Source organism: Ammospiza nelsoni, chromosome 2, assembly GCF_027579445.1.
Source record: "Ammospiza nelsoni isolate bAmmNel1 chromosome 2, bAmmNel1.pri, whole genome shotgun sequence".
NCBI classification, from domain to species: domain Eukaryota; kingdom Metazoa; phylum Chordata; class Aves; order Passeriformes; family Passerellidae; genus Ammospiza; species Ammospiza nelsoni.
The window spans coordinates 115,556,749-115,568,769 of record NC_080634.1 but is presented as its reverse complement, the minus strand read 5'-3'; the positions used below and the strand labels follow the sequence as shown (position 1 = coordinate 115,568,769).

The following is a 12,021-nucleotide window of genomic DNA, read 5'->3' as shown; positions in this document are numbered from 1 at the left end:
AGCCCATCATCCTTTTTTCATTCATGTTTTGGAGAGTTTGCATTGCAAAACTGAGCTTGAATCTGCCCTCCATGAACCTGTTCCAACAGTTTATTTTTGAGGTTATGTCAAGACAAGAAAGGGGATTGTCTTTCAGTCTGACTGCTCTCCAGTGAGAAAAGATTTGGCAGACCCCAGCTCACAGTGGCTCCTGTGGCACCTGAGTGGTGAAGTTTCCAGAACTGCAGCTCTGCCTGTGGCATAAATGCTATGAAGCATTTTTTTATTGCTGTTTTTTGGCCATGCTCTCAGTTCCGATGAGGGTTTAACCTTGAGTTCCAAGGAGCCTGTTCCTGTGCAGCCTTAGCTTTCCTCTCAGTGTTTGTTCCTATTAACAAAGGGTTTGCTTTAATTGTTTATGCTCTTGCTTTACATGAAAACAATATTGATATTGTCCCTGATGGTGCTGAAAGCTGGTGGTTTCTGAGACAAAACCCTAAAATCCAGAAATGATAGGTGTAACACATCCATACTAATGGCAGGAGCCTGCCTTCTGCTGTGCCATTGACTGCAGCTTTGAGTCACTGAAAACAACAGCCAGTGCATTGCAATTCCATTTGACTGTGCCATAATCCCAGAGATGGGAGTAATGAGAACAGAAAGCCAATTTGCTAAAGAGTCCAAATTGATCCAAGCCACATTGCTCAGCAGCAAACTGCTGGCAGCAAAATAATTGAACTCTGTGAGTGCCAAAGCTTGTTTTGAATGGTCTGGAAGTGATGGATGGGGCAGAGGCTGGTGGTGCTGCTCCTTTCCCTGACACCTTCAGTCCAAATTCTTGCACTGAGGGCATCTTCTTGTACCACACAGCCTCTTCTCAGAGCTCCTCTTTATGCTTTGGCAGCCTCATTCTATACCGTGCGTATATATATATATATATATACCTAGTATCAATGTTTAAGTATGAATTATGACTTCATATCTGCTCTGACAGCTGTAGCTTCCAATTATAAACTGTGTCTAATTCTACACCATCTTATTCTCAGTTTCATACCTGTATTTATGTTGCACATTGCTGTAGAGACTAAGCCAGCTCAGCTGACACTGGAATTTTTAGCTTTCCAGTGCTGCAGCCTCAGCTCTGCACGGACAGCACGAATCCTCAGTGCTCTCCTTACTCAGTTTTTCCCTTCCAGTCCCTGCTTTGCCCTTGCCAGGCTTTATGTGAGCCCTGGAGAAAAGGAGGGATCATGGGGATGAGGAACAAAGCTCAGCTCTTCCTTCTCACCTGCCCTACTCCCCTCTAACCTGATTTTATTCTGTAACAGTCTGATTCCTTAATGTAGGAGTTTCTCATTTTCATAGAACGACATTTGTCCTGCTCCTCCCTCCTTCCCTGGTCACAACAGATGTTTGTGCACTTTCTCCAAGGAAAGGCTATAACCAAAATTATTTAGGTATTAATTCTGTTCCATTCTGGTCATTTCGCCATCCAAGTTACAAACAATTTTTAAAAAAAACCCCAAAACAAAACAAAAAGTTGGAGCAAGGCTTTTTTCCCCCACACCTACATGCCTAGGAGCATTTGCAGAGAAAGGTATTCTTGGAGCAGTGCTGGCACATGGCAAGGGAATGCTTTCCAAAATGCAACGACCGCTGCCTGCTTCTTGTCAGGCACTTGTGCCTCGTGTGAGGTGCTAATGCATCAACCACATTGAACAAAAAGCAGCCCTTGAGCTCTGGTTCCTGCTTCTGAACCCACATTTGCTTTCCTTTCCCATTCTCCCAGAGAGTTATCCTCAAGTTAGCCAGAGGGAGAGGTCAGCTTGGTTTCTCTGGCTCACTTCTCCTTCCATCTGCTCCGGCACAGCCCTGTCCTGGTCAGAGCTCCAGCCCAGCCTTTGGGCTCCTTGCCTGGCTGGGATGGAGTTCTGACCAGCTCCTCTCTCAAACTTCTCCACATCCCTGGGACACTTTAACCCTTTCATCCACTGCCTAAGCATAACTAACTTCCTCAACAGAGGACAAAACATTGCCTTTCAGCTAATTGACCTCTCCTGATACAAAATACTAGGCCCAGAAGTACTAGCCAAGGCAGAGTTTAGGTTGAGCCATTCTGGGCATCTTCTGTCCCTCCTGACCACCTCCCTGCACTCCCTGCTCAGGGACACAGAGCAGCCTGGTGCCCCTCAGGGGTGTGGGGAGCTCAGCTGTGTCCCCAGAGCCCCAGGGAGCAGACACAGGGCTCTTCTGCTGGGAAGAACAAGCAGGGATGGGGTTTCCACTCTCAATCTTTTCCTGCTGACCTGCTCCAAGCAGCAGCACAGAGCCCCTGGGCCCTGCCTGGAGCTCTCTGGCTCTCCCTGCAGCACAACCCAGCACAACTTTCAGGTTGCTGTTGTTAATTGCTGCCCCGAGATGTGCAGGATGTCTCTGCTTCAGCCCACGCTACTGAAGAACGAGTCTGGACTCTTCACTTTTCAGTCTTGAGGTTGTTTATTAATTGTTATCTATAAAATTTTCTTTCTTGAGGTTGTTTATTAACTCTTATCTATAAAATTTTCTTGAGGTTGTTTATTAATTCTTATCTATAAAATTTTCTTTCTGTCCAGCCGAGATCTGCTCAGCAGGGCAGCCACAGGCACTCTGTGTTGTCCTTTTATACTACAAACTACGTATAACATATTTACACTTAATTCCCAATACCCATCACCTATGTTAGACAGTGCCCTTCTACTCTAAACCAATCCCAAAGTACCAACACCACTGCAGAAAATGGAGAACAAGAAGAAGAAGAAGAAGGACTAGACACACCCAGATTCCTCCATCTTGTCCCCATAACCCCCATACCAAAAATCCTAAAATCTACATTTTCACCCTGTGATCATTTTGTTATTACACTATTCAGACCTGTGTGACTTTCACGTCCTCATACAAAGTTGGCAACTCACTGCAAGGATCAAAATCAAATCCCCAGGTGTTCTGGGCAGCATGCCAGGGTCTGCGAGCCCCCCGATGGGATCCTCAGCAACTCTGGACACCCGGAGCTCTGCCTTTGGCTGCAGGAGGAAGGCACAGAGGAGTGATGCAGAGCAGGGCTGGGCTGCCAGAGGCCATTTCTAGACACCAAGTCTATTCCATGTTTTCTTCTGGACCTGCACTGCAAATGGATCCTCCTCTCCAAAGCTCTTTTCCCAGTCCTGCTCAAATTGCACAAATGTCTTTTGTTTAGCTGTGATAAAAGCACAGGATTCCTAAAAGCCTAACAATTTATTTTTTTTTCTCCTTCTTGAGTTGTTTTTAACTCATTTCATGTTTTCAGACAGGAGATAAGTTGTACAAATATGATAAACTGCAAATATTTTAATTGTATGCCTGTTGTGTAAATTGTGTTAGCTTCAGTCTGTCTGTTGGCTGACCCTGGTGCCCTCAGAGCACTCAGAAAAAAAGAAAACAGTCCTGCTATATTTGAATCTCTGCAGCTAATTCATATTTATCCTTATTAAAGTGTCTTCTGCTTTGGCTAGAGGATGATGCAGGCATTTTAATTCCATCTGATCTGTTTCCCAAGTGGGACACAGGGTGACTCAGCCCCTCTGGCTTCTATAACATCTCATTAGGAGTCAGCCTGATGTCTGTGACATGACTGTAGGTTGCTTATTGCTAATTCTTAAACTCCATCTGCTTTTGTTGCTGTTGTTGGGGTTTCTTTCTGTTGTTTGGTGTTGGGGATTTTCCCCTATCCCTGCTGAAGTATTTCAATTTTAAGCAAAGCACCTTGTGGTGGTACCAGTTGTGGGTTTCTCTGGGTCTGGATTGAAGACACTTCAATGGTGTTTCATGCTCAGACCCAGGGGTTTATTATTTCTGATCAGTAAAACAGTCTCACTGCTGTGAGTTCTGCAGCTTTTCATTAGAAGGCACAAAATGGCCAACAATCTCTTGTTACAAGCTCTTTTAAGACTAAACTATCCAATGAAGAACTGACACCTGGATTATTTTCCCTTTTAACCCAATAACTGATCCCAAAGAGCTGCAATGGGGACTTTTCTGCCCAATTACAAAATGCCACCCAAACCCATGGAGAAGGAGGAAGAAGCAGCATGAAGAAGAAACCCAGGACAACACCCTGTGCCCTCCATCTTGCTTCCATCCACAACACACTAAAAACCCCAAACCCTCAATTTCTCACCAAGTGATGCACCTACACTGCTCTCTATAATCTATTTCACACTTTTGTGGGTTCCAGTCAATCTTGAAGTCTGGGAAACTTCCTCCATGGATGAGGGTCAGAGTCAGTGCTGCCCTGGGGGTCAGGGCATCCCAGAGCAGACAGAGAAACGTTCCCTGTGCCCTGGGTTTCCACAGCACCTAACAAGTTCACTGCTCATCAGAAATGGTTTCAGAACTCTGGAGGCTGAGCCCCATCCCCAGGCCTGTGTGAAATGATGCAGTTGATGACCTTATCCCTGACTTTGTTTGTACCCAATGTCAATGAAGCACTGCAGGTTCCCAGTGGCTGATCAACAAGGGCTGCTACAAATGCAGAGAGGCAGTGCAGGATCTCCAGGAATACCTTCAGTGTCAGATACCTGGAAGTTCTCCCCGGTGATGTATGAGCACCCAGTTTTAGCCTAGGGTGATGTCTGAAGGATGTCTCATTCCAGACATCCACTGTGACTCATCTGCCCATGAGTTCCTCACCCTTTGTTCCCTTTGCAGTCAGTGGGGAGTGATGAAGGCTTTGGCAGCAGGAGGCTGGACTGGGCTTTTAAACTGCTTGGATGACTCTGCCCTGCAAGTGCCTATTGTGCTCTTCTGCTAATTTACATTAACATATGTAAATTTCTTTAATATTAACTCGAGTTAAATTGCCCTTTTTCTGCCTCACACCTGAAGGCACCAAGAACTCTTTGAATTTTCTGCCAATCTTCATCCTTTCATGACCAAAGTGATGCCTATGACAAGCAGTCACTACCAATTCTTTCTTGTGTCTGTTTTTTGAAGAGATGTTCTTCCCAATGCCAGCCTTCCTGGAAATCATTCATCTGTGTTGGTTCTGTCACTGCTTTCTTGTAACTCTGTTTTCCACTGGGTACTGCAGGGAACTCCTGCTCTGGGGTCATCTTGGAGTTCTGGATGCTAAGAATTTTAGACTTTCTGTACAGACAGACTCTGACTCCCTGGAGAGCACTGAATTTTACCTGGAAGGCCTGGAATAGGCTTCCAAAACTGATTAATAGCACTGGGATTGTGGGTGTGGAATTGGTTAGGAGTATGTAATACACAGGGTGGAAAACTTAGAGTTTGGAGTTTTAGAATATAGAAATGAATATGAAGCAAGATGGAGGTTTTAGGGTGGAGGCAGGATGTTCTTCTTTACCTTTTTCCTCCTTCTTCACTTTCTTCTTCCTTCTTCTTCATGGGTTTAGGTGATATTTTGTAATTGGACAGAAAAGTCTGCATTGTGGGCTTCAAAGGATCAGTTATTGGGTTAAACATGAAAATAATTTAGGTGTCATTTCTTAATTGGATAGTTTAGCCTTAAAATACTTTGTAACAAGAGATAGTTAACCATTTTGAACCTTGCTGTTGAAATGCTGCAGAAGTCACAGCTGTGAGGCTGTAACATTGATAATAAACAATAAACACCTGAATCTGAACATGAACTATCATCTCAAGTGCCCTCAGTCCCGACCTCAACAGAGGTAGAAAAAGGAAACCAAAACCCATCAGGGTGACAAGTTAATGCTGATCCTTTTCTTTCCTCTTTCTGTTTCCTAGAAAAAGGCCTCTCTTTGCTAGGGTACCACCTGTGCAACTACACCCTGACCAAAAGTGTGTTTAAAATGGTTGCCTACCAAAAGTCCTATGAGAAGAAGGCATCCTGTGGAGGGTGGATCCCCTGGATGGTGTGTCCCCAGACACACCACAGAACAGAGTTCCACAGTGTTGAAGTCCCTGAGACCATCACCCTCACAGATTGCTGTGAGGGATATGAACAAGTTGGACTCTACTGCTCTCTAGGTAAGTTTTAGTCACAATAAGACAGGAAATAAATGCTTCTTATGGAAGAAGATTCACTTCAGCTGAGATGGGTAAAAGCTTAATTCAGTCTGGGCCATAGGTGACTATTCACTGAAATAAATGAGTGTAAAATAATGTAAATTTTGTCCAGCATGGCAAGGAGTAGACATAGCAGATTAAAGTTCCTGATTCTTGCTCTTTGCCACCTCTAGTCACAAATTCACTAAACTTCCAGAGAGCCTGAGGAAGGCACCTGCTCATTAGCCCTCCAAGGGCTCATTACCTGTCCAGGTTCAGGCCACTATCCCTGGCCAAGAGCAATATTTCACTGTCTGGTGCCTGCAATTCACTGAGCCTGCCTGCATTGACACCAGGAGCTTTCTCCTCAAAGGTAATTCAGGATGCACTTGGGATAGCATCTCCTCTGATGTGGAGCAGGGTCTGTTCCCAGAATGCAAACCCAATTTTGGTTCCAATTTGAAACCCCTGTGACCTCAGGGCAATGTGATACCAGAAGCTTTCCAACCAAAACTAGACTGGGACCCACTTTCTTAGGACTTCCTTGGTTACCTGTGACTGTGTGGGGGGTCTGAAAACTGGTGAGCTTTTTGGTGGATCTGGTATAAAATCTGAGTGTTAATAAGACTCTATTCGGGAAGACTTTATCACCTTTGTCTCAAGATGGAAGCTTTTTCCCCTTCCTATATCAGGGTTACCAGTTGTCAATCAGAAATTCCCAGTTTTATCAGAACTTGAGACCTAGATTGAGGGAATTCCTTGGGGAAAAGGAACTTTCTTTTTCCAATGGATAAATTTAGATGTTTTAAGCTGAGCAGGCATCTTGAATTATCTAAACCAGCACTGAACTTTTCTGTCATCCAGAAAAGTTCTACAGGATGTAGTTTTGTCTCTTATTTTTGCATTTTCCCTATTTCCACGTTTCAGTATGAACCTGGGCGTTTACATAAGCCCACACAGGAACAGCAGATTGGAAGGAAAGGTCCTGTGGCAGCCCTGGCCCTTGTTTTGGGTCATAAGACTTGGGTGACTCAGATCTGTGGGAATGTCCCCAAACCTGCTCCTGCAGAGGATCATGTAACTGCCATGAGGGGGGATGAGCCATATGTCCTGTCATGGGATCTGTCAAGAACAATGTGCCCATCCCACATTTAAGTTGCTTCAGAGCATTGGAAAAAGAATTTCCAAACATTTCCCCCCCCCCCCCCCAGGCATTTTCTCCAGAGTCACAGGCAGAATATTGTGTCTAGCAGGATTTTAACAGGATGGGAACACAAAAATGGTTGATGTATTTTATTTGTTCCTAAAATGATTTGCTAGAGAAGAGAAATTAAAGCATAATAAATAAAATGAATAAATAAATTCCTAATTTACTGTATCCTGCTGTTGTGGAGTCCCAGCAAAGCAGAATTTGAGATTACGGTGTGCCCAAGCAGATTTGTCAGACAGGCAAAGGACCTGTGCTGATCATCTCTGTTTTCCAGCATCAGTTCCATCTCTAGTACATCTAATTATGGTTGAAAAGTTACTTCAGTGAAGTCCTTTGGATATACAGACATGTGCATACATGTGTGCCTGTAAGTATCAAATGGCAAGACGGAGAGGAAAGCAGAGAAAATGGCTTTTTAATTCTGTAGTACAAGGAAAGATCTGTGCCAGCTAAATGTGGAAAAGTCACCATGGTTGTCACTGTTTGCACGAGAAATTCAGGTGTTTCTGAACCTCTGAAAGTCAAGACCATCTTCTTGTGTGGGAAAAAAAGCATGCTGGTAATGCTTGAAATATTTCTTTCCCACTATAATTCTGTCTCTTAAAAGCATCTCCTGGGATATTTTAGGCTTGAGAGCTGTTGATGATTCTGTTTCATCCAACATGAACAAATCTGTAAATCTCTTATAAAGCTGAGCTGCAGAATTTCCACCCTGCCCTTGCCATGTTGTTGATGGGCACTCTGGGCAAGTTTGTCCATGAAATGCTGTGGTCACCCTGACACTTCTTCCTGTAGAAGTTAATTTGGGAATATTTAAAACCATTTAAGGATTTGCATGGCTTCTAGGTGATTTCCATGTTTACATTATTCTGGTATCTTTGCTTTTCAGGGCATTAGTCATAAATTCCGTGAATGGTAATGCACTGTCTAGACACAGTCTTAAATAAATGATGAGAAGAGAAACTGGCACTGCAGAAATTACTGCACAGCTCACTGCTGAACTGCTGTTATTTTCTTCATGACATTATCCATGCTGGCGTGCTCCCCATCCTGCCAGGGGTGGAAAGGTCTCCATGACCTTTCACAGCAGCCTGCTCCTGGCCACTCCTCACCTTCTCCTCCTAGAAGGAAACATTTACCCCTGCCTGGGATATGGCAGGCCCTGCTTTTATTATTTCTTCACTCTGGTCAAGTTGCTCTGGTAGTTCTCACAGTTGTGTGTCTGTCCATTAGGATATTGTTACAGGTGCACACACAAATGACTTTGTCATTTTTAAATAACAGCTGGAAAGTTAAATATCTAAAAGTTAGGAAATGCTGGAATTAATTCTTAAGGTGGAACTAAATTAAAAAAAAATATTTTATCTCTTTTTGCCCATGCATGGAGATGAGTGAACAGTTTTAATTGCATGATGCAGCTCTGCAGTGCCCCAAGGACACATTTCCCAGTGCCCAGGGATGATGGTTCCCCCCGGAGTGTGCCATCCTGACCTGCACATTCAGTGCTCTGCTCAGCCTCTCACTGAGTAGGGAATTATTTATCACCTCTGAAGGTGAATCCTGGGGGATTCACAGGCAGCAATTTGTCTTCACAAAGGCTGTGGGTGTGTTGTTCACAGATGGGCAACTGAGCTGCACAGAAACCGAGATCAAACCATTCTCTGTTGGTTTCAGACAACTTAGGTGCAGTTTTTATTTTTTTCATGAATTTATTCTGATTTTCAAGGTGCTTAGTGCTGCTTTTAACAATTTCTATGGTTGGAGCACAGGGCTGCAGGTCAAGCTCGTGGACATGTGAGACCCTGAAGGTTGTTTCACCATACAAAACTTCTCCCAGCATCTTGTCTTTTAGGTAGAGACAGGATCCAGCTCTCCAGGCTTGTTTCCAGCTGCCTGGATGGATGCTGAGGGTATTTCTCCTGGTGGCTGGCTTGCTGCCCACTTTCCAGCACAAGATGAAACCAGAGAGCTCCTTATCTGCCATCTAACCCTGCCTGATCCCAGCTAGGGAGGGAAACAGTGCATCAGCACATGATGAAGGCTAGTTTTTAAATACCTTAAAATAAGAAAGCTCAAGACAACTTTAATTGTGGAGTTTTTTGAGATCACTTGATTTGCAATGTTAAAGTCAGGCTTTAATCAGCGTGCTTTGTGTGTACAACTTCTGAAGAAGGTTTTGCAGAAAATTTCCGAAAAACTTTTTCAGAAAAACAACTAAAAAGTAAAAAAAGGGTCATTGTAGGTGTCCTTCATCAGGGCTGGGCCCTTGCAGAGCTGGCATGCAGATGTGGCCATGCTGGCTGTGAGCAGAGCAGCAGGAGCTGGGCACAGCTGTCCCTGCGCTCGGCTGTCACAGGGAAGCCAGGGGACACTGGTGTCACATATGGGCAGCCCTGCAGCATCAGCCTGGGCTGGGAAGGTGCCAGAATGTCCTGTGGGACTGCACCCAGAAGCAGGTGGCTCTGGCTGCCCTGCAGTTTGTGTCCCTTGTGTGCCCCCAGCAGCTGCAGGAATGGGATTATTGGCACCCCTGCCTGTTCCCCTCAGTGTCTGCTGATGGGAATCCTGTCTGGGGATTGCCTTGTCCCTTTTTGAGCCCTCTGAAGCTGTCTGTCTCCACGCCTGTGCTGACAAGTTGCAGAAGTTCCCTCCTGTTTGGTTGAAGAAGTGAATTCTTTCACCCATTTTATTACTGTGGGCTCTGGTGAAAACCTTCACCCTACCCCCTGCCTTTGGGATTTTGTAAACTTTGACCACATTCCCCTCAGCCTTCTCCCTTCCAAGGCAAGAGGAACACCCTAGAAGACTGTTAAATATTTGTCAGATGCTGGATCAGCACAAATCCCAGTTAAACCCCTGGAGAGGCAATCAGGATGGGAAGCACCCACCTGAGTAAGCAAAGGCTACCAATGCTCAAGGACCCCAAAATCAGGGTTGTGTGATGAAAACTGCCAGCCTGCCTTTTTAACAGACTTTCCCAGGGGCTTCCTCTGTCATTTCATAGATTTGTCTCCACATTCTGATACCTGAGACAAATGCAGGGTGCTGCTCCCTGGCTCCACCACCCCCTCTGGAAGAAGCCATCCCTTCCAGATGGAAGGAGGGAGAGGAAGGGGGTTATGGCTGAGCTGATGCTGTCCCTCAGCATCAATCTCCTGGGAGATGCCCCATCCTGCAGCCACAGCAGATCCAGAGGCAGGCTGGCAAGTGACCTTTGGTTGCTAAGCTGCAGTTCTGCCTCCATACATTTATGTAAATAACAGAGGAGAAAAGCCTGTGCTTCATCCAAATGACACAGGACTTGGCTGGCTTGCTCCTCACTGCTTGCTTGGTCGGTGACTGTCCCCAGCATGATTGAAGGGGAGAGCATAAATTGAATTTCCAAAGTGCATCTGGTACAATTAGGCAGCAATGTGAAGTGAATCCATCTCTGTTTCCGTTGTTCTGAAAAAGATGACCTTTTGATTTCAGATAAATGGCCCTGTGGCATCCAGCCAGGGTTCAATAGTGTTTTCTGAGATTGCATGGCACTCATTAAACCATTTACACTGCAGTTAAATACACACATACACAAAAAAAGAGACACAGGTGGGAAAAAAAAAACCTGCCTTGAACCTCAAACCTGCTTGAACTGCACTTGAATCTCAGAGCTGGAGGAATTTCCATGCCTGGGTCCAGCTGGTTTGAACAGCAAAGAGCACTGGTGAATATGGAATTTTCTAACATAAGGAAATCCCTTGGTGCTCATGTTTGTGCAAAATCCAGGGTGAGAGGCTGCTCAGCTCCCTGCCCACGAGGCTGGGAAGGAGCAATCACTTGAGGCTGGGAATGTGTGTGAGACTCAGCTAAGGGCAGCAGTTTCACACCTGAATGTGGCGTTGAAAATCAAGAGGGATATTTCTAGCAAAAGGACCTGTTTGGAGGGATCACCTATGGAGTGACAGTCCCACAGAGAGGAGGAGCTGGCACGTGCATGTGGCAGCAAGTTATGTTTAAATCTTGGTTATTTAAGAAAATTTCCCTGGCTTTATAAAGTTCAATTTATCTTGGTTAATCAAGATAATTTCCCTGGCTGAGGCTGTATCACACCTGAATGTGGCTTTGAAAAGCAAGAGGGATATTTCTAGCAACAGGACCTGTTTGGGGGAATCACCTGTGGGGTGCCAGCCCCAGAGAGAGGAGCAGCTGCAATGTGCATCTGGCAGCAAGTTGTGTTTAAATCTTGGTTATTTAAGATAATTTCCCTGGCTGAGGCTGTATAACACCTGAATATGGCTTTGAAAATCAATCTCCTTCTGGGAGAAGGACCTGTTTAGGGAAACCACCTGTGGAGTGACAGCCCCAGAGGAGGACCTGGCACGTGCATCTGGCAGCAAGTTATGTAGATTCAGTTTAAATATTGGTTAATCAAGATAATTTCCCAGCCTAAGAAGATTACTTTGCTGAGACCAAAAGTGCTCGATTCAATATCCCCTCCTGCTTCTCAGAAACCTCACATTTACTCTCATCCAGAGCCTTGGGATAACAGAAATTGTAAACCCACAGAACTGACTGTTCATAACAGATTTATAGTTTGCTGTGGAGTTTTCACTTGCTCTGGGCTTTCTTACGTCAAATGTGGTTTTCCTGCACCACAACTGTTCCTATTGCAGCAATCAGGTTCATTTTCTCCTGGCTGACTTCAATTGCTCAGTAAAGGATCAAAAACCTGGAGGTGCAAAAGGAATGGAAAAGAGATTTCTTTCAGGTTGCTTAGAAAGACCAGAGCTGAGCGTTACCTGGAGCTG

At 44.9% G+C, this 12,021-nt stretch overlaps 1 protein-coding gene across 1 annotated transcript in view; it reads left to right on the top strand.

Moving 5' to 3' along the window:
* The window catches only part of UMODL1 (uromodulin like 1), a 70,102-nt gene that overhangs the window by 19,146 nt on the left and 38,935 nt on the right, over positions 1-12,021 (top strand). Inside the window, exon 2 of the mRNA XM_059493980.1 lies at positions 5,764-6,006. Coding sequence (XP_059349963.1) covers positions 5,764-6,006 — 243 coding nt within the window. The remainder of the gene's footprint in view (positions 1-5,763; positions 6,007-12,021) is intronic.